This window comes from Symsagittifera roscoffensis, chromosome 3 (assembly GCF_963678635.1).
Source record: "Symsagittifera roscoffensis chromosome 3, txSymRosc1.1, whole genome shotgun sequence".
In the NCBI taxonomy this organism is placed as follows: domain Eukaryota; kingdom Metazoa; phylum Xenacoelomorpha; order Acoela; family Convolutidae; genus Symsagittifera; species Symsagittifera roscoffensis.
This window is the reverse complement of record NC_087064.1, coordinates 49,395,821-49,422,933: the sequence shown is the minus strand read 5'-3', so window position 1 is coordinate 49,422,933 and position 27,113 is coordinate 49,395,821. Positions and strand designations below refer to the sequence as shown.

Genomic DNA, 27,113 nt, shown 5'->3' with positions numbered 1-27,113 from the left:
TGGACGAGGTACGGAGATTTTATAATAAGAAGTTCGAGGAAGAACATGATGTTCGCCGTAACCTGGCCTCGTCAGAGCAGTACTCGAGACTCAGCGAGAAGGGGGAATACCAATATGTGTCGGGAGTAATGGGAATAGCCTACAACCCCTTCTTAGACTCGGAAACTGGAGGTGCCCACAGAAACCATGAGGTAGCGGAGCTACTGAAGTTTTGGACAGAAAGAATAATGGAAATAGACGCGGTGGAAAAAGAGGGGCCGAGCTTGGGCCTGATTCTTGAGAAAACACCAGAGGTGGTAAGCATACCGCGCTCGAACAAGAGAGTTGAAGTGAACATGGGCGATGGAAATGGCTTGTTAACCACGAACTTGGGAGTGGTATGGAAGCTACTAAGACCCTCCTGGTGTCCACATCCCCACGCGAGTCTGATCGAGGAAACCACCGAGCGAGTGAGGTTAGCACCAACGTAAGATGAAGATCTGGCAAAGTTGAGTGTGCTGCATAAGCTAATCTCACCTCAGATGCAAGAGCCAAGCGAAAAGACGAACAATCCCGGGTCAGCGAAGAAATTGGAGCCGGGTAGCTGTCTGGATTCGACGTGTGGAAACGGAGAGCACACCTGCGATGGACGGTCATGCGTCAGAATACTGTCCTTTCAAAAAGAAGACCTGGTCACTTGGTTCGAAGACATCACGGAAAGGGAGAGAAGTGAAGTGCAAATAGTAGCGGAGTGTTACGCGAGAACCACGGTGAATATAGCGACAGCTCTCGGATTCTTCTCGAGAATGTGTAGTTTGCAGTCATTGGAAAGACTAGAGTCTGAACACCATTGGGTGACGGCGTTGAGCGTAGAATCATGGCCTGGGGTGTTGCAGGTGACTCAAAAACACATCCGGAGCTGGAAAGTTGGTCTTGAGGCAGAAATGGGGTTTCCCATGAGCGAAGCTTATGGCCTGCCATTGAACGCAAAATCCCTGATAGGGTCAATGATGGCCAACTTGTGCGGAAGTCACTACCCACTGCACATGGCGATGGTGGAAGCATCCAGCCAGAGAGTACTGGTGGACAAGGCCTTCTCAGTGCCCAAGTGCGTGAGGTTGGCTAGGATATCGCATCACTCGCACAAGTTGTTGAGAAAAATCAGAGGGACAGTACCAAAAGAATTGAGAGATGACTTGGGTAAAATCTGGGGAGAAGAACTTTTGAAGTTGGAGAGAGAGAACACAAGCGATCACGAGAGACAAAACGTGATCGGAAAACCTGTGGGAAGTGCTCCAAACCTGGAAGATAACGACACGATGCATGAGAAAATGATGGAGCTTGAGCCTCTCTTGGAAGCCTCGGGGGAGCGTAACCTCAGGAGCATTGAGATCACCCATGGAGAATGCCCATGCCACTGTTTGGCGCAAACGGTGTGGTATCCAGATCACAAGAACCTTTGCCTGGTATGGGATATGGAAGAAATCCGGTCGATCGGACTACCGGATCACCGACAGAAGGTGACGATCTTGGTAGTGAGTACGATGTTGGCTCTGAGATGGATAGAAGAGAATATAACGAAGTATCGGGAAGCGGGGACGCCAACGGCTGAGTCAATATACGCGATAGACTACAGTAGGAGACTCGAGTTGTTTGAGACTGCGTGCAAGGTATTCGCCATACCAACGGAAGTCAGACATGTCTGGAGCCGTTTGAGGTACTTCCCATGGTTTCGGGCGACGCTGACGTCCTGGTTGTACATGACAACGAAAGATCACATGAGAAAACATCAAAAGGAGTATCGACAGTTCCAGGCCGAGATTGGGCCGGAAGCTTTCAAGAGACCCCTGTTAACCCATCGTAATGCAATCACGACAGGATGGAAGAGAGTGGGTAAAATGTCTAGAGACAATACCAAGGCGAGGGAATCGATACTAGAGGAGGACCTGGCGAAGAACGTGAGCTTGAGCCTGCACAACTCCTTTTGTTTGAACCGGGAATCTAGGGTGAAGGCACTACCCAACCAAGCAAAGAGGTTGCAAGAGCAAAGAGAATGGATGCGATCCTACGAGCAGCTGAAGGCTTGGGAGGAGATTGTGATTAGCTCCGATGATGAAGAGGAACTGTTGAGACAGTTTGCCGTATCTAGTACTTCAGGGTGCAGTACCTCCAAGGCGAAGAGTGCGAGATGAGCAGGTGGCTCGAATGGATCTTGAGTCTTGAGAGGGAAAAGGGGCTTGAGCGTGGATCCGGGTGAAACCTGGGTTCACGAAAAAGAAATTTTAACAAAACAAGATATTGTTATTAATATGCTATATCTATTATATAAACGAAAATGCTGCATGACAATTTCCTAATTGAATGGGACAAAAGAAATTTTAAATTGGCTTGAAAATCGAGAATTCAAGGGTGCAGGTGTGTGCAGATTTTGATTGCTGTTTAGCGATAGTGTGAAAATTTTACATGGCTGTGAATTTTGGGGTGTAGATAAGATTAAGTCTGCTGCAAACTTCTGTAAATGACCACTGGCACTGTATCTTGAGTAACACTCGGTTTTCTGGGACTCACTGGCAGAAGACAGCACGCGATGAGGACATCGATCTCGAGTCCGGGGAGTATGTGCCAGTCGGTCATATTTGGAAGTTTGACCTTGAGAGAAGCAAAAAACACTTAATTTTGGAGTGAAATTAAATTTTTCAAAATTTCGAATGGAACCTGTCATGCACGATTTTCTCGCGATAACTGAAAATCAGAAAAGAGAAGTCAGAACGATCGAGTGACAATCGCGGGAAAGTTGCTAGAAAAATCAGTGGGAAATTGCTAATCGCAATTTCAGTAGCGATAATAATCCAGAGTAGAGCTGTCCCATCTAGAAGAGAGACGAGCGCATCCCCACGAACTGGATTGTTGTGATTGGAGTATTATTCTAAACTGGACTAGAGTGAACCTTCGGTGGAAAAGTGGACAGCTAGAGTGTCCCAATGGTTCACGAGAACTGACATTCTAGAGTACAAACTTGTTCTTGTCGTTAAAACTGACAAACATTAAACTCAATTTAGTTACTTTATTGATTCTTGAGTTGCACACCGACTTATTTACTTCCTGATTCTTGAGCGTGCTACAATGTGAGTACTAATTTAAATTTATAGAGTGTGTTTTACAATTGTCATGTTGAGGTAAGGCGAGTTTTAGGTTGATCCATCTGAAATGGATCAAAGTTCCACTGTCTAATAAAAAGTAACTTAACGGATTGTTCCAACCCGGTTTTTAATGGCGTTCATGTATTTTGGGTATCTAGAGACCTAAGTATGGGGACGTTTCTAATTCTAGAGTGGGGGGATATTTTAGTAGTAGCCTTTAAGCTGTAACGGGTCGTAGTCTCATGTCACAAGCGAACCGAATTGGCTCCGACTGATTTGAGGTACAAAAACACAAGAGATAGTGTCCCTGACTCTTGAGCCAATGGTTATAGGGCCTATTTTTCTTAAGCCTCATGTGTGACTGCAGTAGAAGAATGTTACAGAAGAAGGGTCTTGAGTGTGAACTCAGACGAAATCTGAGGGCATGGAAAAGAAATTTTAATAAAAAAACTTTGTTACTAGTATATTATATTCACTATTTAAACCAAAATTCTGCATGAAAGTTTTCTGAATGGGTAAAACAAAATTTTTTTTTAATCATTGGCTTACAAAGCGGAAATTCAGGGGGCACGTGTATGCAGACTTTGATTGCTGTTTAGCGATAATGTGACAATTTTGCAAGGTTGTGAATTTTGGGCTGTAGATAAAGTTTAATCTGCTGCAAACTTCTGTATATGACCACTGGCACTGTATCTTGAGACGCACTCATTATTCTGGGGGTTCACTGACAGACGACAACACGCGATGAGGACATCGATCTTGAGTCCGGGGATTAAGCGCCAGTCGGTCATATTTGGAAGTTTGACTTTGAGAAAGCGTTTAGTCTTGATTTGTGAGTCTTCGGTGGAGCCTTCGGTGGAAAGGTGAACAGCTGAAGCGTCCCAATGTCCAGACCAAAAACTTGTTTCTTGAGTTAAAATTTGCTTATTTCAGGCTTCTTGAGTTGAAATTAATTACCCAATCAATTCTGGAGTTGTTTTATAGTTTAGTTACTCAATTCATGTCGTTATGTGAGCAGCTAATTGAATTTTTCTGAGTGTGATTTTTGTTGTTATGTTGAGATAGTGTCCCTGACTCTTGAGCCAATGGTTATAGGGCCTATTTTTCTTCAACCTCATATTTAACTTAAGTAGGCGACTGTTACATAGTTTTTTTTGTGGCGCTCCTGGTTGTTTTTATGACATCAAGACTACGGGATTAAACCTACTTGACACAGCTCCGGGCTACATGCCCATTCTAGAGTATCGTTGGTACGGTTCAACGGGAACATGTTCACCTTCTGGTTGTACCGTCTTAGCTTTTCAAGAAAACTTGAGAAAATTTGCCCATGTGCTTTCCGAAATGAGGCCTAGCTAACCGAGTAAAGGGGGCAACTAGGGGGACAAAAAAAACGAGTAAAAGACGAAAAGCGATTTAGAAAACCAAAAAAAGGTTAGAAACAGGAACAAAAAACAATAAAACCTCAAAAAAGACAGTGGCTTTGACTTCCAAATTAGGTGGATCTAACCTTTATATTAATTAAAATAGTATACCCATACTGTTTTCCAATAAGACCGATCATCTCGATCAAATCAGCAACGTTGTACAGGTGCCCAAGTGTGGGGTGTTGTAATGTTTTCAGATAGCTTGTGACATCAGCGGACCACTGGGAGACTTGACTGGAAGAGGTGACCAACGAAGTGGGAAAGCGGACAACTGGGAGACTTGACCACTGGGAGACTTGACTGGAACAGGTGACCAGCCCAGGGGGAAAGTGTGATCAACCGGCAGGTGACCAGCCAGCAGTGTGATCAAAGCAGAACAGAGCAAACGGAGGAAGGCCCTCAGAGTCGTTCTGTTTGGTCAACCAGGTATCAATAAAATCCACGTTACATTATAGGAAATAAGTTTAAAATTGGATAAGCGGATACCCACTGTTTTGAGGAAATATATTTACTTGAAAAGAGCTTGGAAACAGGTTCTACGGACTTTTTCTAGAAAGGTTTAGCACCCATTGCGCTTAAGGGTGTTTTTCGGCGTAAGTGGGGGTTTATATAGGGGGGAGGTTAGAAGAAGGGCTGGTTAAGATAGAGGTTGGCGGTACAAAATTGTAAAAAGGAGGGACACATTATAGTAACTATACAATCAATATCGTCAATTTAGCTACATAAGTAGACCCAGAGTCTAAAAAGATCCATCTATAGACTCAGAACAAGAGTTGCAACGCGAGGGGATCCAAACTTGAGATCGAATTAAGGTAGGTAACCTGGTCGGATCGGGTGGGGGGATCGGAAATAGACAGTTTTTGGAACCCAAACGGAGAATACCCCATAAGACCACTAGTAGGGCTATTTTAACGAATCGGCTCGAGTTTCAGACTAACAAACGAGTCGTATTTCGACTTTTTTCGGTGTTCGGAGTGAAACAGGGAAGGTAATTTTAGGAGACGAAGTAAAGAAAGTTTTGGTGAACAGAATTGGCTTTTGGGGATTATATTTACACTAGAGCTCTAGAGGTGGTACTGGGATAGTGGATCAGGTATCCCAATATTCGACATAAGGTACAAGGGAATTCTTCAATCAGGCGAAGAAACACTTCAGCTACAAGATAAAAGAAGTACAAGAGTCTTGCCGGAAGTCTTGTGATAGTGATCTAAATGTCCCAACACTCAGTCTTGGGATAGTGATCTAAGTGTCCCAACACTTGGGGCATCTAGATAAGGGTCCTAGGATGGTTCAGAAAAGTCCTGGGATAGCAACGAAGTGTACCAAAGTCTGAGCGAAGGGTCCTAGGAGGGTCCAGAAAAATCCTGGGACAGTAACAAAGTGTCCCAAAAGAACACTAAGGGTCCTAGGAGGGTACATAAAAGTACTACGACCGTACCAAAGTGTACCAAGACCTCCCTAAGGGTCCTAGGAGGGTACATAAATACCAATTCTCCTGTGCCTTATGTAGAACAATGGGATACCTGATCCATTATCCCAGTACCACCTCTAGAGCTCTAGTACAAAAAAAACCCCAAAACCCGTTTCTTTTCACCAAAATTTTCCTCACTTAGATGCCATGACATGGGCCATTGTTTTGGGAGGCGGCGAAGAATCAGAATCACCCGAAACACTGGCTGCAGTGCAAAATACCAGGAACAGACAAGCTGAAAATGATTTGAACAACAAAGAAGCAGCGGGTGGTGAATTATCAACAAAGACCGTGAAGGCCGTGACAAAAAACAAAATTGCCACGGGGACCGAGACGAGAAACTCTCTAAAGATAATCTAAAGATAAACTACGAGAGAGCAGCTGCAGAGGAGATCAACAAATTGAAACAAGACTTGACGACCAAAGAAATCGAACAACGGCTGACACAGGAAATAGAAAAACAGAGATTGAATGAAACACTCTGTATGACAAGACCAGAATCAGAGACCGGAGAAAACTCAATGAGTAGGAGCAATTGCAACACCTTGAAAATGGGTACTGGAGAACTACTTGGCATCACAAAAACTTGGCAGAAGAACTAAAAGTAAGATCCTAAAAGTGCTATGCTGGAATAGGATGCCATGCATCTGGGAACGGAAGCAGGCGTATCTGCACACGTATTGGACATATGCGGAAAGAAGACACAACTGTGTGGGTTGTTGGACACGTGAGCCGTCTTAAGTGTAATACCAATTGAGACTTGGAGAAGAATGGGATTCGACAAAGACGACCTGATTGACTCAAGAATACGGCTGTCAGCAGCAAACAAGGGGGCGCTTCGGGTCATAGGTAGGACACCAATAATAGCCCTAAACCTGGGGGAACGGAATTTGTGGATGAGCTTTCTGGTGGTGGAGAATCTAGACGAGTCTGACCAATTCATTTTAGGCAGAGTTTCATCAGGAATTTCGATGTAACAATTGATCTTAACAATGCGATGCTCAGGATTCGGAACCCGGAGAAGAAGTACGTAATTAAACTGGTAAATTTGATGACGAATTTCATTGCGAATGAAAATAAGGCTCCGGTTTTCTTGAGTAGGAGGGTAAGGCTGAAAGCGAATGAGGCGGCAATAAAAAGTTTACGAATGAAAAACTATAATGAACTAAGCGACAGTAAACAAGGATTATAGTACCCAATCCAAACAGTGAAAGTGCTGCTGTTTTAGGAAGATCCTTCTCGATAACCAAGAGTGGCCTCTGCGTCAGTGTCTTGTTGAATACTCTTGATATACCAATCACAATCCAGATGAAGAGGAAGCTAGGATACGCACTGCCCGTGAAAACTAGATATGAAATGACTGAAAATGTGAAAGAAAACGAATTTCTTGATTGCCCGAATCATAGGAATGAAATTTGTATCTTGTGAAGGCTGAAGAAAATAAAATGTTCATCAGGTTTTATGAAGTCACTTAAGTCGGAGACAGACGATGGACTGTCGAGCTGTCCGAATTTTCCAGAAAGACACACGCTAGAGGAATTGGAAATGGATAAACCAGTATTACCAGAATTTCAACACTTAAGGGGAAAAATAACAGACGAACAGCTCGAAGCCATCAAGGATGTTCTAGATAGAAATCAGGATGTTTTTTCGAGACATAAGGCAGACATTGGATGCTCAACTTCGTTGAACATAAAATAGAGCTAGAAGAGCCGGCGGTGCCGCACAGGGAGGGGCGAGGCGTATGACCTCAAACAAATCGGATGCATGTAGATAAGAGAAAGCGACCCTACTAGAGTATGACATGATAGAACCATCCAAATCACCGTGGGCGCGTGGAGTAGTGATGGCTAAAAAGAAAGGAGACCAATTTAGGTTTTATTGTGAATTTCGATATCTGAACTCCGTCACGGTGAAGGATGCCTATCCCATACCTAGGATAGATGAAAGTCTTTCACCGTGGGCGTGTGGAGTAGTGATGGCTAAAAAGAAAAGAGACCAACTTTGGTTTTATTTCTTGTGACGCCAAAATTTTCACAACTCTTGATCTAGGGTCGGCCATTTGCAGGTACCACTGAGGAAGCAGGACAGGGACAAGACGGGTTTTCCATGCAAACTGGGAATGTTTCAATGGAAAAAGATGCCCTTTGGCCTTTGCAATGCGACAGCCACCTTCCAACGACTAATGGCACAGGCGCTGACAAGCGTAACGGAGAAAACGGCAATTTAGTATTGTGCTACGTAGATGACGTGGTGATTGCAACACCTACCCTGGAGGACCACATTGAAACCCGAAATTTTCAAAAAATCAATCACTTTCCCCATTGAAGCGACACAAAATAACGTACATCAGTCGATAACACATAAACTGAAACCATTTAGGCCGAATTTAACTTTTAAGCGAAAAAAGGAAAACCAAGGAAAATATACAACGTCAGGGCTATTCATTTTACAAATTAAGGAGAAAATCTAAAACACTTGCATCTGCAATGAAAACTGCTGACAGCACAAAAAACTTCCCCGATGCATCAACTAAGCCAACAAAACACAAGCTGACAAACAAAAGACCGACAATTCAATTTTTCCCGGAACATTTTTTTTTCAAATTCATACATAATGAAAAAAAACAAGGTCCGCCAGGGACTCGGACCTCAGCCATTGAGGTGCAAAGCCAACCGCGTTTCTTCTCGGCCAAGAGGGAAAGAGTCTCGAAGTTGCACAGGTTTACTAATAAAGCAACTTCAAACTTTCTCACAGATTTGTAAAACTGGTTTACGGTAACTAGTTCCCGATTACAAGACACTTGCTCTCGCAAGTGTAAAGATAATTCTATGCCGCTATGTTTTGGCGATGTTTTGTTCGTATCGGCGAGCTTAGCTTACGCAGTATCATGCCAGGTATTTTCCTGTGCATAACCGACATTTAGACTCAAAAATTACTTAAGGGCGCTAATAAATGTGGCATTCGTTATTCCACATCAACTTAGTCATCCATAGAGCTCAGTTCAGGCAAAAAATATTTGCGTCATTTTTAGTGGCTATTTCATTTATGTAGAAAGGGATCTAGTTTCCGATTGCAAGAAACATATTAAACACGAGTGCAATAAATTCTGGATTTCTACTTACTTGAACCGAAAGCGCTTCTTGAATAAATGAATTGCATTTTGTGTAAGATGAAACATTCACCAACACTTTTAAGGCCTAAAGACAACAAACAAAATCATATGAAACTTCGGAATCCATTAACAAAACTGTTTAAAAAAACTAACACTAAGACGCAACTCCGGATCCGAACTATTTTCGACAAGTTCAACACAGGGAATTACACAACTAGTAGCAACTTTACCCAAAAACTCTTCGTTCAGAGTTACAAGAGAGTAAAACTTCAGCCCAGCTAGGACAACTTGGTTCCCCAGATTATTTGAGTTGTCCCAGAAAATTGTGGTAACTTTTACAAACGATGGCTAAAAACAAGGATAAACTCAAAGTTATCATCATACTATGACAATTTTAGAGAAAGTGAGGATTTGAGCTTACTGAAAAAAATGCAAGACTTTCCGGATAACAAACGATATTGCTCAGCAAATCAAAAGCCGCAGCAACATTTTCGCTGTCAACCTGATTCGACGCTTGTAACCCAACAATTGCATCAACTGCAAGATTTATTGAGCGGTGAACAAGAGCAGTGTCCTGTAATAAACAAATTCCATGACTATGAAAACCACAAAATCTGATTTATGGACTCAAAAAAATGAAGCTAAGACTATAACATTTTGAGCTTCTTTAAATCCGAAATATGACACCATGATTCTTAGCCTTGTTTTTCTCGGTTTCGCTGACTCCTTGGAAAAGGGTGCCGTTTTTGCGAGCTGAAACAAGACATTATCAAACAAGTCAACTTTTTTGAACTATAGCAGCACGCATAAATATTTCATACTTTTATATGTCGTCTCCCCTTGCAGAAGTGCCACACAAGGATAAGTCCACTAATTCCACCGGCAAGAAAAAATAATCTTCTCAGTTGCATTCCAAACTAGCAGCCAACAGTTCTGGAAATGAAGACGCATAAAAGAACACGGATAGCCGGTTACTGTGCAAGTACCACAGATGTTCCGACCACACTGATTAAGGAAGATTTGGGTAAAAAACGACAGCAAATTCGAAGTTTCGAAGGGAACAATCATGTCTTTGGATGTGAAACATCTGTACGCTTCACGAAAAATAAGCTATAAAAATTCCTTACGGGAACTATACGGCCAGGAACGCCCACCTGAAATTCAAATAACAATAATGAACACAGAGGCTAAGCGGAGCTTCACCCCACTTTTGAGATCACAATGAAAACACAATTGCAAGCTAGCACACAGAAAAGGAAAGCCACTGCATCCAAAAACAGTAAAAAAAAATAAACAACTTCAAAAAGCAGTGTGGAATAAGGTTTTTTGGCGCAAACACTTCCAGAAACACATTCGAAGGCGTTGAATAAAAATTCGAAAAACAATATTGAGCGCCAACTGAGCCAAAAACTTAAGTTAACTCAGTTCAGATCAGTTCAGTTGTTTTTTGATTTTTTAGGCATTTTGTCGCTTCTATCGATCAGCTCATGATGTACTCATTTTCGATTAATTCGTCTCAAATTTATTTATTCCGCTTTTCTTCCAATAATTGTCCAGGTTTTTCTTGAAAGCGTTCAAGGTCTTCGAGTCAATTAATTCTCCGGCAACATATTCCAATCTGTAGCTGATCTAATGGTAAAAAAGTTTTTCCGCAATTCGAAGTTGACCTTCTTCGTTATCACTTTTTTGTCATTTATCCGTGTGTCACGATTATTCAATTCGAACATGTCTTTTGTATCTTCAGTGAACTGAAACAAAGTTTTGTAGAAATGGTAGAAAGAATCAAAATGATCACTGTTTTCCTTTAAGGAATCTAGCAGTTGGTTGAAAATGACGTGACACATGAGAAAATGATGAAGTTTGAACCTCTGTTGGAAGCTTCGGGAGAAAGCAACCTCCGGAGTATCAACCTGACACATAAGGAATGCCCATGCCACTGCCTGGCACAGACAGTATGGTATCCGGAGCATTCAAACCTCAACTTGATATAGCAGTGGAAGAAATTCGGTCAGTCGGGTTACCCAACCATCAGCAGATGGTCACCCTTTTTGTGGAGAGCTCGACGCTCGCGTTGCGGTGGATCGAGGAAAACGTGACGAAATATCGAGAGTCGAGGGCACCAACAGCGGAATCGATACACGCCATTGATTACAACCGGAGGCTTGAGTTGTTTGAGACTGCGTGCAAAGTTTTCTCTATACCCATGGAGGTGAGGCACGTGAGAGGTCGCATAAGATTCTTCCCATGTTTTCGAGCAAAGGTGACGACTTGGTTGTACACGAAGACGAAAGATCACATGAAGAAGCATCAGAACGAGTATCGGAGTATCGAAAGTTCCTGGCCGAGATAGGGCCGGAAGCTTTCAAGAGACCCTCGCTAACCCATGCGATAACCACGGGTTGGAAAAGAGTTGAAGGAGGACTTGGAGGAGGACTTGGAGGAGGACTTGGCGAAGAACATGGGCCTGAGTTTGCACAATTCTTTTTGCTTGACTAGGGAATCTAAAGTGAAGGGTCTGCCGGATCAGGCGAAGAGGCTACAAGAGCAAAGGGAGTGGATGCGGGCCCACGAACAGCTGAAGGCATGGGAAGAGACGAACAGCTGAAGGCATGGGAAGAGATCGTAATCAGTTCCGATGGCAACGAAGAACTGGTAAGGCAGATTACGATGTCGAGTGTGTCAGGACCCAGTACCTCGAAGACAAGGGGCACGAACTGAAGAGGGTGTTCAGGGATTGGTTTTTGAGTCGTGAGCGGGGGAAAGAAGAAGGGTCTTGAGTGTGAACTCAGACGAAATCTGAGGGCATGGAAAAGAAATTTTAATAAAAAAACTTTGTTACTAGTATATTATATTCACTATTTAAATCAAAATTCTGCATGAAAATTTTCTGAATGGATAAAACAAAAAAATTTTTTAATCATTGGCTTACAAAGCGGAAATTCAGGGGGCACGTGTATGCAGACTTTGATTGCTGTTTAGCGATAATGTGACAATTTTGCAAGGTTGTGAATTTTGGGCTGTAGATAAAGTTAAATCTGCTGCAAACTTCTGTATATGACCACTGGCACTGTATCTTGAGACGCACTCATTATTCTGGGGGTTCACTGACAGACGACAACACGCGATGAGGACATCGATCTTGAGTCCGGGAATTAAGCGCCAGTCGGTCATATTTGGAAGTTTGACTTTGAGAAAGCATTTAGTCTTGATTTGTGAGTCTTCGGTGGAGCCTTCGGTGGAAAGGTGAACAGCTGAAGCGTCCCAATGTCCATACCAAAAACTTGTTTCTTGAGTTAAAATTTGCTTATTTCAGGCTTCCTGAGTTGAACCTAATTACCCAATCAATTCTGGAGTTGCTTTATAGTTTAGTTACTCAATTCTAGAGGTCATGTCGGTATGTGAGCAGCTAATTGAATTTTTCTGAGTGTGATTTATGTTGTTATGTTGAGTTAGGGAGAGTTTTCAGGTTGATCCATCTGAAATGGATCAAAGGTCCACTGTCTAATAAAAAATTAACTATACATAAGGTTCCGACCCTGTTTTTAACGTCTATCACGTATTTTAAGTAATTTGAGACCTGAGTATGGGGGCGTTCTTATTGTTTAGAGTGGGGGTATTTTGGTAGTGGCCTTCAAGCTGTAACGCGGGTTTTAGTCTCATGTCGCAATTGAACCGAATTGGCTCCGACCGCTTGAGGTAGAAAAGCACATGAGATAGTGTCCCTGACTCTTGAGCCAATGGTTATAGGGCCTATTTTTCTTCAACCTCATATTTAACTTAAGTAGGCGACTGTTACATAGTTTTTTTTGTGGCGCTCCTGGTTGTTTTTATGACATCAAGACTACGGGATTAAACCTACTTGACACAGCTCCCTGCTACATGCCCATTCTAGAGTACCGTTGGTACGGTTCAACGGGAACATGTTCACCTTCTGGTTGTACCGTCTTAGCTTTTCAAGAAAACTTGAGAAAATTTGCCGATGTGCTTTCCGAAATGAGGCCTAGCTAGCCGAGTAAAGGGGGCAACTAGGGGGACAAAAAAAAACGAGTAAAAGACGAAAAGCGAATTAGAAAACCAAAAAAGGTTAGAAACAGGAACAAAAAACAATAAAACCTCAAAAAAGACAGTGGCTTTGACTTCCAAATTAGGTGGATCTAACCTTTATATTAATTAAAATAGTATACCCATACTGTTTTCCAATAAGACCGATCATCTCGATCAAATCAGCAACGTTGTACAGGTGCCCAAGTGTGGGGTGTTGTAATGTTTTCAGATAGCTTGTGACATCAGCGGACCACTGGGAGACTTGACTGGAAGAGGTGACCAACGAAGTGGGAAAGCGGACCACTGGGAGACTTGACCACTGGGAGACTTGACTGGAACAGGTGACCAGCCCAGGGGGAAAGTGTGATCAACCGGCAGGTGACCAGCCAGCAGTGTGATCAAAGCAGAACAGAGCAAACGGAGGAAGGCCCTCAGAGGTGTTCTGTTTGGTCAACCGGGTATCAATAAAATCCACGTTACATTATAGGAAATAAGTTTAAAATTGGATAAGCGGATACCCACTGTTTTGAGGAAATATATTTACTTGAGAAGAGCTCGGAAACAGGTTCTACGGACTTTTTCTAGAAAGGTTTAGCACCCATTGCGCTTAAGGGTGTTTTTCGGCGTAAGTGGGGGTTTAGATAGGGGGGAGGTTAGAAGAAGGGCTGGTTAAGATAGAGGTTGGCGGTACAAAATTGTAAAAAGGAGGGACACATTATAGTAACTATTTAATCAATATCGTCAATTTAGCTACATAAGTAGACCCAGAGTCTAAAAAGATCCATCTATAGACTCAGAACAAGAGTTGCAACGCGAGGGGATCCAAACTTGAGATCGAATTAAGGTAGGTAACCTGGTCGGATCGGGTGAGGGGATCGGAAATAGACAGTTTTTGGAACCCAAACGGAGAATACCCCATAAGACCACTAGTAGGGCTATTTTAACGAATCGGCTCGAGTTTCAGACTAACAAACGAGTCGTATTTCGACTTTTTTCGGTGTTCGGAGTGAAACAGGGAAGGTAATTTTAGGAGACGAAGTAAAGAAAGTTTTGGTGAACAGAATTGGCTTTTGGGGATTATATTTACCCTAGAGCTCTAGAGGTGGTACTGGGATAGTGGATCAGGTATCCCAATATTCGACATAAGGTACAAGGGAATTCTTCAATCAGGCGAAGAAACACTTCAGCTACAAGATAAAAGAAGTACAAGAGTCTTGCCGGAAGTCTTGTGATAGTGATCTAAATGTCCCAACACTCAGTCTTGGGATAGTGATCTAAGTGTCCCAACACTTGGGGCATCTAGATAAGGGTCCTAGGATGGTTCAGAAAAGTCCTGGGATAGCAACGAAGTGTACCAAAGTCTGAGCGAAGGGTCCTAAGAGGGTCCAGAAAAATCCTGGGACAGTAACAAAGTGTCCCAAAAGAACACTAAGGGTCCTAGGAGGGTACATAAAAGTACTACGACCGTACCAAAGTGTACCAAGACCTCCCTAAGGGTCCTAGGAGGGTACATAAATACCAATTCTCCTGTGCCTTATGTAGAACAATGGGATACCTGATCCATTATCCCAGTACCACCTCTAGAGCTCTAGTACAAAAAAAAACCCCAAAACCCGTTTCTTTTCACCAAAATTTTCCTCACTTAGATGCCATGACATGGGCCATTGTTTTGGGAGGCGGCGAAGAATCAGAATCACCCGAAACACTGGCTGCAGTGCAAAATACCAGGAACAGACAAGCTGAAAATGATTTGAACAACAAAGAAGCAGCGGGTGGTGAATTATCAACAAAGACCGTGAAGGCCGTGACAAAAAACAAAATTGCCACGGGGACCGAGACGAGAAACTCTCTAAAGATAATCTAAAGATAAACTACGAGAGAGCAGCTGCAGAGGAGATCAACAAATTGAAACAAGACTTGACGACCAAAGAAATCGAACAACGGCTGACACAGGAAATAGAAAAACAGAGATTGAATGAAACACTCTGTATGACAAGACCAGAATCAGAGACCGGAGAAAACTCAATGAGTAGGAGCAATTGCAACACCTTGAAAATGGGTACTGGAGAACCACTTGGCATCACAAAAACTTGGCAGAAGAACTAAAAGTAAGATCCTAAAAGTGCTATGCTGGAATAGGATGCCATGCATCTGGGAACGGAAGCAGACGTATCTGCACACGTATTGGACATATGCGGAAAGAAGACACAACTGTGTGGGTTGTTGGACACGTGAGCCGTCTTAAGTGTAATACCAATTGAGACTTGGAGAAGAATGGGATTCGACAAAGACGACCTGATTGACTCAAGAATACGGCTGTCAGCAGCAAACAAGGGGGCGCTTCGGGTCATAGGTAGGACACCAATAATAGCCCTAAACCTGGGGGAACGGAATTTGTGGATGAGCTTTCTGGTGGTGGAGAATCTAGACGAGTCTGACCAATTCATTTTAGGCAGAGTTTCATCAGGAATTTCGATGTAACAATTGATCTTAACAATGCGATGCTCAGGATTCGGAACCCGGAGAAGAAGTACGTAATTAAACTGGTAAATTTGATGACGAATTTCATTGCGAATGAAAATAAGGCTCCGGTTTTCTTGAGTAGGAGGGTAAGGCTGAAAGCGAATGAGGCGGCAATAAAAAGTTTACGAATGAAAAACTATAATGAACTAAGCGACAGTAAACAAGGATTATAGTACCCAATCCAAACAGTTAAAGTGCTGCTGTTTTAGGAAGATCCTTCTCGATAACCAAGAGTGGCCTCTGCGTCAGGGGCGTATAGCAGCATGCAACATTCAACAAGAGGGATCAGTCCTTTTATGATGTTAACTGGCAGGGAGAAGCGATGCCCCAGACATTCTTCTATCCGGAATACGAAGGGAAAAAGACGTCGGCTCAGGCGTATGTGAAGGAAGCGGTCAGGAGAGAACAAGAATTGAACGAGTTCTGTAGAAGAAAAACGGCGCAGGCACAGATGAGACAGCGGAAGAAGTACGATAAAAAATACTTCAAGCAAAACCGTATGCTGTGGGTTAATACGTCTGGGTGTTCCAGAATATCATATCCCCAAAAGGGACTAAAAAGTTAATAAAGAAATGGAGAGGACCGTTTCTGATAACGGAGGTACACCAGCAGGGCCGGTTTTATCGCTTGAGTACAGGGCGTGCGGCGCACTACGAAAATCTGAAACCTCGTGTCCCATCTCCGGAAGATTGGTGTGTACCACAGAACATGGAAGGACTAGAGTACTTACCGGTAGAACCAGCATGTGAGGTGAACGAGAAAGGCACCAGGGAGAAGAATGACGGCAACGAGGACGCGAGCATGGATGATAACGAGAAGATAGAGGTGAAAGCGAACAAAGGATCCTTCGCGGAGGAAGATTGGAATGATCCAGAGCAGAACGAGGTACCAAAGTGGTCAGAACCAGATCTGCCGATGACCACAGGGACAAGGAAAGGCTATCTCAAACGGACAGGCATGAGGTAAAACAGGCATGGTGACGACTTCTTGATTGACAAGATACAAACCGATGAGATGGGCGAGGAGTTGGTGAATGTGGGTGAGCTGGTAGCTGATGAAGATTGGCAGATCATCAACGACAGCGAGCATTCCTCGCAAGAAGACTACTCCGTACCGGAACGAGAAGTATACCTGGAACAAAGCGAGATAGAAAGAAGAGAAAATACAAATATGAGGGTACTGGAATGGATGCATAACCTTGAGACTGACGCAAGGGAGGCGCAAAACTTCCAGCAAGTCGACCTATCAGCAATGAAACATGTGAAGACAGGAAATCCACTATTTGGCTGGAGAGCCATGGACCGGCCACTAGAATTACCACCGGATAACTTGAACCCAGCACCATCGACGGGGACGTCGATAATTTTTTTTGTCCGGGGAGTGGGGGTGGGACTTACCCACACCATTATTTGATAATAGAGAAGCTCAGGGAAGTAAGAGAGACTAACGGGTTGGAACTGGATCAGGAGGAAGCTGAGCCTACCATAGGAAGAAATTTCAAGATTAAATTCGAGATATCGAATGAATATTCAGAGAACATCCTGATCACAGACAGCGACTTCATTTTGTCAGATAGGACTAGTGCAATCTGCATAACAGCGGACATGAGCGTCAACACGAAACTGGAAGCAGACTTCAAAAGAGAATATCAGAACGTGGAGTTTCTATTCAGGCAGAAGCCAGGGTTGGGAGGAATGGCTGCGCTTCATCCTTCAGTTTCACAAGTTCCTGGTAAAAATCTGTGTTTTTTGGTGACGAGGGTCAATGAGAGGAACACGATAGACCCCGAGCATGTAATGTTGGCACTAACGAGTTTGAGTGACTTCATGGTCGAAAGAGGGATATGAGAGGTCTCAATGCCGGTTTGAGACTCAAACAGGGGCATGTTGAACCCTGGGGAATTATACGCCATCCTGTATGTGGTCTTTGCAGAAACGCAGATAATGGTGCACCAACACAAAAAATACTACTTGATTATCGCCTGAGCTTTGAATGGACATGGATGTCTTGAGTTGGGAGGCACAGGATTCTCGAGCTAGGTAAAAGGGGCACGAGTCAAGTAGATGGGTTTTAATGTAATTGGCAAGACAATTAAATTCTGAAGAATTAATGGTGCTTAAACATAAAATGAATCTGCATGTTTTTAACATCTAAATTGAATCATTTCAATGGAATTGTTAGGATAATGTCTTAAAGGTATTAATGGTGGAGGTCTAGGTTAGACACGAGTGGAAAATATCTTGGTTTAAAATTGAATTCTATTTTCAGATTGATTTGAAAACTGAAACGACAACTAAATCATAGTTGGTCAAACGGGAGAAAGAAAAAACATTAAACAGTTCTTCATTGATTGTGCCAGATGAGGATATTTCTTGAGTTTCATCCGGGAAAGGTACTTCTTGTGTTTGAGTAGGTAAGGTACTTCTAGAGTTTGGTTAGGTAAGGTACTTCTTGAATTTGGTTGTTCGTGAGATAAAGGAAAGCAGCAATGGCAGATCGATTCTCAAAAACTGTGCCAGCGGCATTCAGAAAACCCACACTCGACGAGTCATACAGGCGCTTGAGGGACCTCGACTACACGCAAGTGGATGAGAGGCTTGCGGTCATGCTCAAAGCCATCCTGCAACTGGAGGCGCAAGGGGAGTCAGCGACTGAAGCCGTGCTGATGGTGGGTTACACCTCGGATGGAATCTCGAATCAGGAGCAGACCAGATGGCTATCCTGGAACGTGGACGGAGGCGTGAGAGGACTTGATCTTGCGAGGAGCCCTGGCTTGAGTAATACCACGGAGTATGGTGAGGGGGAATTTCCCCTTCCGATCAGACCACCAGCAGGAGCAGGGACACAATCCACAAGCAAACCACCATCGATGTTCCGGTCGCCACAAACAGAAGAGTGAAATCTAGATCTCAGCAGCATGAAGAGAGAATTGGAAGGGGCCCAAAGGGAACGGGACAAGGCCGATCTGGATCGCGACCAGGCAATACTTGAGCGAGACAAGGCTATCTTGACCGGGATCTGCTGATGGCAAAACGGGAGCAAGAGCAGATACTACAAGAAAATGTAGCAAATTGTGATCAAATAAAGTCAGAAATAGAACGGCTACAAAGGAGGCAGCAAGTGGTCGCGAGTGGTAAGAAGATAAAGAAGACGACAACTGAGCCAGAGATTTAGACCAGATGCAAGAATAGAAGTGGATGAAGCGCCCAGATTGAGCGGCCGCTTCAACCTAGACCACGTGGCTCAAGAGCACATGAACGTAAATTTGGAGGCATGGACGCCACCTGAGCCCGTCCGTTCCATGAGGAATCTAGAGGCAAATCGAATCAGACCGCTAATGGACATTGCGTTACCAAGACTGACGTCCAGCTCGACTAGCGGCAGTCAGTCCGGAACGGGGACGTCACGCCTCAGGGAGTTGCAGAAAGGGTTGCAGGCGAAGGCTCTTGAGAACGCTGCAAATGATCAGCGACCAACCAACCGGAGAGAGCATCCAGTGAGGAGCGTAGTGATCTCGAGTTACAAAAAGAACACGGCATGTAACTCCGACATAATTGAGAGAACTGGATGGCTGCGCAACGAGAGAGAAGAGACAAATTCATGAAGCGACGTGGGCAGAGTACTTCGTACAACCGAGAATACCCGAAGGCCTGAATCACTTGATAATAGGGGACAGTCTAGACCGGGTCCTGACAAGGATCCAGGCCCATTGGAAAGTGGGAGTCTTGAGTTTCTCGGGCGCAGCGATGCCCCAGATGTTGGCGTCCCTGCAGATACTGGAGATAGGGAAGATATACACAGTTACCATGATGATGGGAATCAAAGACTTGTCCAGGGGCGAAGCAAGAATAATGACGAGGCTACAAGACAAAGTGAGTTGCATTCTTGAGGAGCTAAGAATTTACCTGGAGCCAGCAATCCTCACCATCTGCACCATTCCCTATAACATGATGGCGGACCACAATGCGAGGGAGATGAGTGAGAGGATGCGAAATATCAACGAGATAATCAGACAAATCCAGCAGAGAAGTGTGCTGCCCATGAGAGTGCTCGATGTAGAGAGAATGATGGAAGATTCCCTCCCGGAGGATGCATCCTCGGACGGTATCACCTTCGACAGGCCAAGGGGCACAGAGTGGCTGAATGGCGTCTTCCAAAGACATGTAAATTTCCTTGAGTCGGATCTACTGGAGATGGGACAATTCACCTTTAGTCCACCTCCGATACCTCCCTCCTTCTTAGCCCGTTCCGTAACTGATCGCTTGGGGTGGAAGGATCGATTCGAGAGGAAGCTTAACTAGTAGCAGAAGCAGAAAGTTGAGATCGACACCCATTGAAGGAGGTGAGGCGGAATCTTCTACGCCCCAGAGCTCGTTTGTGTCGTCAGTGTTGATGGTAGACAGCAGGAAGAAGTTGGAAGGTCCGGGGGAAGTAAGCAGAACCCGGTACCTGGAACAAGTGAAGGATCTGGTCTGGATCTCGAGGATCTAGCCTGCAGACAAGAGTTGACGGAGATCTTGGGAATCAAGAGTCTGTAACATGAGGACTTGAGCAATCACTATTGTGTGGATTGGCTAAAAGCCCACGAGGCGCTCTAATTTTCTTTTACGAGCTTGCGGACATCCTGATCGTGTTCTGAACTACTTGCTTCCTTTCTCTTGATCGTGTTCTGAACTACTTCCTTCCTTTCTCTTACCATTGCCGCATTCTCCGAATGTACTTCACTCTTTTTTTATCCACTCGGTAGAAACAGGAAGCTGATTCCCAATTGGTATTTTTGTTTCCAAGTTCTTTTTTTTCCCGGTGCTATTGTTACAACTTGTTCTCAAAATAGTTTTCGCGAAACAATAACAAGTGATTTGATGGAGAAATTATGTCTTTTTTTTCAAGGCATCGGCGTGTGGAGTAGTGATGGCCAAAAAGAAAGGAGACCAACTTAGGTTTTATTTCTTGTGACGCCAAAATTTTCACAACTCTTGATCTAGGGTCGGCCTTTTGCAGGTACCACTGAGGAAGCAGGACAGGGACAAGACGGGTTTTGCATGCGAACTGGGAATGTTTCAATGGAAACGGATGCCATTTGACCTTTGCAATGTGAATCCACCTTCCAACGACTAATGGCACAAGCGATGACAAATGTAACGAAGAAATACGGCAGTTTAAAAATGTGCTACGTAGATGACGTGGTGATTGCAACACCTCCCTGGAGGACCACATTGAAAGACTGGACAAGGTGTTTGCTTGAATAAAGAGAACAGGACTGAAATGAAAGCCATAGAAGTGTGAGATTCTCAGAGACTCGATCAAATACCAGGGAGAATGGTGGACGAATATGGTATTAGACCAGACCCAGACGCGGTAGAGGCAGTACTTACTTGAAAATTGTCAAAAACAGAACTTCAGTTGATGAGCATCTTGGGTTTCGCAAACTACTACAGGGAGTTCATCAAGGGCTATGCGGACAAAGTATATCCAATGCAACAACACATGAGTCACAAGTGCAAGAAATTCACGTGGAATAACGCCGCAGAGGAATTACTTCAAAGAATAAAGAGAGCTGTGCGAGGCACCTGTGCTAGGGATGCCCACGGAAAAGGGAATGGACGTGCTGGACACGGATGCATCGGTGGTAGCGATCTCTGGAATACTGCACCAAGAACAGGAGTGGAACGGGAATACAGTCTTGAGACCGATAGCTTACGGGAGCAAAGTCTTGAGTGATACAGAAATGAAGTACGGGGCGGTTTGCGGTATTCGCCTTTGTAGAAAAAAACAGAGCATACTTGGGTAGCGAACCTTTCAAGTTACGAGTCGACAACAGAGCACTTAGTTGGTTGAAAACGTACTCAATGAACCAAAGCTACATTGGGAGATGGATAGTGCGCCTGGATGGTTATAACATGATTATCGAGCACAGAACAAGCATCAAAATGGCGACAACTTGAGGAAAAACACGGAATTCGACGAGAGACAAGAGCAAAGGGAGGCCGACAGACCGGAAATCAAAGATGTTTTCTCATTTATGGACAAGAAGAGCATTATGACAGTCTTCCACTCACGAGGCGGCTTGACGAGTCAGGGAAACAAATAGAAGATCATCCCGAGCTGACAGCTGAACATGACACGAAAAAGTTCTCAAGAGAAATCCAAGGATGCCAATGAAAATGATGCTCAAGTCGAAGATAGTGAGGGAAACACTGAAAGCAAAAGGTTACGACCTCGATGAACTGGAGACAAGAAGGGTGACGATAGGAGAGGATCTGAGGAAACTACTCGAGAAACTATCAGACGATAAACCGATAGTCCGGAACAATGATAACGAAAAACCGGAAGTCACCAGATTGAAAAGAGGGGAAGCGGCTCATGGCGAGGACTCAACGATAGGCAAGCAACCTGACGACAAAGAAGTTGTGCGAACATTGGTCGAGAAAATCTCAGATGAAATACTAAGACGGACGACGTTTCGGAAGAAGAAAGTGACATTCAAGGAGGAAGCCCAGCACCTAGTACCAGATCAAGAGTCACGGGAGTGGTCGAAATCAGAAGAAGACCGTAAGGAAGAGAATTTGTCCGGGGAGTCAGAAGAATGGGATGAAGACTCAGAGAGGAGTGGGGATGACCAAGACAGTCTTTGCAAGATATTAGCAGAAGAGAAAATGAGGCACCACGACAGAGAACTACAAACTGAGTCTTCCTCAGGGACGTACAACCTAGAGCAACAGGATACATACGGAGAAGAAGAGCCTGAGAAAATAGCGGTGTCAAGGAAACCATTCAGGGAGCTATCGTGCAATTCAAATGTCAGGACGAACCTGGAGCCGGACGATGACAGGGAGGTATTGAGAAGGATAGTTTGCGTTAAGCTAAAAGACGACATCCACGGAGAATTGAATGGTCAAATGATGGCATTGAAGGAACACGTCAAAGCGAGAAACAGACTTTCGGATCTGATACGCGCCCAGAAGAATGACAAGATGACAAGATGACGAGTAACCTCTCTACATGGATCCGGACGGGATTCAAGGAGAAAGGAGACCTGGAGGAGGATAGTTACAAGATCTTGAGCCAGTTCTACAAAGGGACTTACTCTATCACACAGCTGATGGTGTAGTAGCTAGCCTGTAGGAAGAAAGATGAAGAAAATATCTTGCACAGGCCTAATCTCATCATACTGCCACAGCTATACCAGACGGAAGTGTTGTTCAGATCGCACGGCCAGATGGGACATCAGGGGATAGATAAGGTACAACAAAGAACCCTACAAGGTTGATAAAGGCTTGCGAAAGATGGGTGAACGCATGCTTGTCGTGTTTGAAAGTAAAAGACCCTAGAAAAATGAAATTTCCACTTAAGTCCGTGGAGAGCTCGGAGTTTAACGAGGTCGTGCAGATAGACCATCAGAAGATCCGCTTGATCAACTCGGGATACAATCAGATACTGGTAATCATAGACCACTTTACGAAATTGGCAGAAGTGGTACCATGTCAGACAGTCTCAGCGGAAGAGACTTGTGATTATTTGATAACGCACTGGATATGAAGATATGGTTGTCCGATAGGATTCCAATCGGAAAATGGGAAAGACTTCGTGGGGGACCTGACAAAACAACTGATGAGGAGATCCCACATTGCTCAAAAGCATTCAACAACCTACCATCCTCAAATGAACGGATAGTGGAGAGTCAGAACAGATCACTGTTGAACATGCTCAGGGTTTACTGCTCGAGATACATGACATATTGGGATAAATACTTGCCGCAAGTGGTAGGGGCGTATAACAGCATGCAACATTCAACAAGAGGGATCAGTCCTTTTATGATATTAACTGGCAGGGAGAAGCGATGCCCCAGACATTCTTCTATCCGGAATAAGGAGGGGAAAAGACGTCGGCTCAGGCGTATGTGAAGGAAGCGGTCAGGAGACAACAAGAATTGAACGAGCTCTGAAGAAGAAAAACGGCGCAGGCACAGATGAGACAGCGGAAGAAGAACGATGAAAAATACTTCAAGCAAAACCGTATGCTGTGGGTTAATACGTCTGGGTGTTCCAGAATATCATATCCCCAAAAGGGACTAAAAAGTTAATAAAGAAATGGAAAGGACCGTTTCTGATAACGGAAGTACACCAGCAGGGCCGGTTTTGTCGCTTGAGTACAGGGCGTGCAGCGCACTACGAAAATCTGAAACCTCGTGTCCCATCTCCGGAAGATTGGTGTGTACCACAGAACATGGAAGGACTAGAGTACCTACTGGTAGAACCAGCATGTGAGGTGAACGAGAAAGGCACCAGGGAGAAGAATGACGGCAACGAGGACGCGAGCATGGATGATAACGAGAAGATAGAGGTGAATTCGGACGAAGGATCCTTCGCGGAGGAAGATTGGAATGATCCAGAGCAGAACGAGGTACCAAAGTGGTCAGAACCAGATCTGCCGATGACCACAGGGACAAGGAAAGGCTATCGCAAACGGACAGGCATGAGGTACAACAGGCATGGTGACGACTTCTTGATTGACAAGATACAAACCGATGAGATGGGCGAGGAGTTGGTAAATGTGGGTGGGCTGGTAGCTGATGAAGAGTGGCAGATCATCAACGACAGCGAGCATTCCTCGCAAGAAGTCTACTCCGTACCGGAACGAGAAGTAGACCTGGAAAAAAGCGAGATAGAAAGAAGGGAAAATACAAACCTGAGGGTACTGGAATGGATGCATAACCTTGAGACTGACGCAAGGGAGGCGCAAAACTTCCAGCAAGTCGACCTATCAGCAATGAAACATGTGAAGACAGGAAATCCACTAATTGGCTGGAGAGCCACGGACCGGCCACTAGAATTACCACCGGATAACTTGAACCCAGCACCATCGACGGGGACGTCGATAAATATTTTTGTCCGGGGAGTGGGGGTGGGACTTACCCACACCAAAAATTTGATGATAAAGAAGCTCAGGGAAGTAAGAGAGACTAACGGGTTGGAACTGGATCAGGAGGAAGCTGAGTCTACCATAGGAAGAAACTTCAAGACAAAATTCGAGATATCGAATGAATATTCAGAGAACATCCTGATCACAGACAGCGACTTCATTTTGTCAGATAGGACTAGTGCAATCTGCATAACAGCGGACATGAGCGTCAACACGAAACTGGAAGCAGACTTCAAAAGAGAATATCAGAACGTGGAGATTCTATTCAGGCAGAAGCCAGGGTTGGGAGGAATGGCTGCGCTTCCTACTTCAGTTTCACAAGTTCCTGGTAAAAGTCTGTGTTTTCTGGTGACGAGGGTCAATGAGAGGAACACGGTAGACCCCGAGCATGTAATGTTGGCACTAACGAGTTTGTTGAACCCTGGGGAATTATACGCCATCTTGTATGTGGTCTTTGCAGAAACACAGATAATGGTGCACCAACACAAGAAATACTACTTGATTATCACCTGAGCTTTGAATGGACATGGATGTCTTGAGTTGGGAGGCACAGGGTTCTCGAGCTAGGTAAAAGGGGGCACGAGTCAGGTAGATGGATTTTAATGTAATTGGCATGACAATTAAATTCTGAAGAATTAATGGTGCTAAAACATAAAATGAATCTGCTTGTTTTTAACATCTAAATTTAATAATTTAATAGAATTGTTTGGATAATGTCTTAAAGGTATTAATGGTGGAGGTCTAGGTTAGACACGAGTGGAAAAAATCTTGGTTTAAAATCGAATTCTATTTTCAGATTGATTTGAAAACTGAAACGACAACTAAATCATAGTTGGTCAAACGGAAGAAAGAAAAAACATTAAACAGTTCTTCATTGATTGTGCCAGATGAGGATATTTCTCGAGTTTCATCCGGGAAAGGTACTTCTTGAGTTTGATTAGGTAAGGTACTTCTACAGTTTGGTTAGGTAAGGTACTTCTTGAGTATGTTTGTTCGTGAGATAGAGGAAAGCAGCAATGGCAGATCGATTCTGAAAATCTGTGCCAGCGGAGTTCAAAAAACCCGCACTCGACGAGTTATACAAGCGCTTGAGGGACCTCGGCTACACGCAAGTGGATGAGAGGCTTGCGGTCATGCTCAACGCCATCCTGCAACTGGAGGAGCAAGGGGAGTCAGCGACTGAAGCTGTGCTGATGGTGGGTTACACCTCGGATGGAATCTCAAATCAGGAGCAGACCAGATGGCTATCCTGGAACGTGGACGGAGGCGTGAGAGGATTTGAATTTGATCTTGCGAGGAGCCCTGGATTGAGTAATATTACGGAGTATGGTGCGGGGGAATTTCCCCTTCCGATCAGACAACCAGTAGGAGCAGGGACACAATCCACAAACAAACCACCATCGATGTTACGGTCGCCACAAACAGAAGAGTGATATCTAGATCTCAGCAACATGAAGAGAGAGTTGGAAGGGGCCCAAAGGGAACGGGACAAGGTCAATCTGGATCGCGACCAGGCAATACTTGAGCGAGACAAGGCGATTCTTGACCGGGATCTGCTGATGGCAAAACGGGAGCAAGAGCAGAGACTACAAGAAAGTGTAGATAATTGTGATCAAATAAAAAGTCAGAAATAGAACGGCTACAAAGGAGGCAGCAAGTTGTCTCAAGTGGTAAGGAGAAAAAGAAGACGACAACTGAGCCAGCAGTGACGAGATCGAGACCAGAGGCAAGAATAGAAGTGGATGAAGCGCCCAGATCGAGCGGCCGCTTCAACCTGGACCACGTGGCTCAAGAGCAGATGAACGTAAACTTGGAGGCATGGATGCCACCTGAGCCCGTCCGTTCCATGAGGAACCTAGAGGCAAATCGAATCAGACCGCTAATGGACATTGCGTTACCAAGACTGACGTCCAGCTCGACTAGCGGCAATCAGTCCGGAACGGGGACGTCACGCCTCAGGGAGTTGCAGATAGGGGTTGCAGGCGAAGGCTCTTGAGAACGCTGCAAATGATCAGCGACCAACCAACCGGAGAGAGCATCCAGTGAGGAGCGTAGTGATCTCGAGTTACAAAAAGAACACGGCATGTAACTCCGACATAATTGAGAGAACTGGATGGCTGCGCAACGAGAGAGAAGAGACAAATTCATGAAGCGACGTGGGCAGAGTACTTCGTACAACCGAGAATACCCGAAGGCCTGAATCACTTGATAATAGGGGACAGTCTAGACCGGGTCCTGACAAGGATCCAGGCCCATTGGAAAGTGGGAGTCTTGAGTTTCTCGGGCGCAGCGATGCCCCAGATGTTGGCGTCCCTGCAGATACTGGAGATAGGGAAGATATACACAGTTACCATGATGATGGGAATCAAAGACTTGTCCAGGGGCGAAGCAAGAATAATGACGAGGCTACAAGACAAAGTGAGTTGCATTCTTGAGGAGCTAAGAATTTACCTGGAGCCAGCAATCCTCACCATCTGCACCATTCCCTATAACAT

The 27,113-nt window shown here is 44.4% G+C and overlaps 2 protein-coding genes across 5 annotated transcripts in view; both read right to left on the bottom strand.

Moving 5' to 3' along the window:
• Positions 1–27,113, bottom strand: part of LOC134842977 (isocitrate dehydrogenase [NAD] subunit gamma, mitochondrial-like) — a 342,547-nt gene that overhangs the window by 53,958 nt on the left and 261,476 nt on the right. The window lies entirely within an intron of this gene.
• Positions 8,313–10,372, bottom strand: LOC134842298 (uncharacterized). 2 transcript variants are annotated; one of them, XM_063858570.1, is made up of 5 exons: positions 9,951–10,372; positions 9,784–9,882; positions 9,551–9,703; positions 9,283–9,477; positions 8,313–9,214 (listed from the first exon to the last, which is right to left on the bottom strand). In XM_063858570.1, the coding sequence occupies exons 1-5, from the start codon at positions 10,038–10,040 to the stop codon at positions 9,077–9,079; spliced, it is 675 nt and encodes a 224-aa protein (XP_063714640.1). In that variant the 5' UTR covers positions 10,041–10,372; the 3' UTR covers positions 8,313–9,076. The 2 variants fall into 2 exon arrangements, with proteins under 2 accessions (XP_063714640.1, XP_063714641.1); XM_063858571.1 differs by having other exon boundaries at positions 9,817–9,882.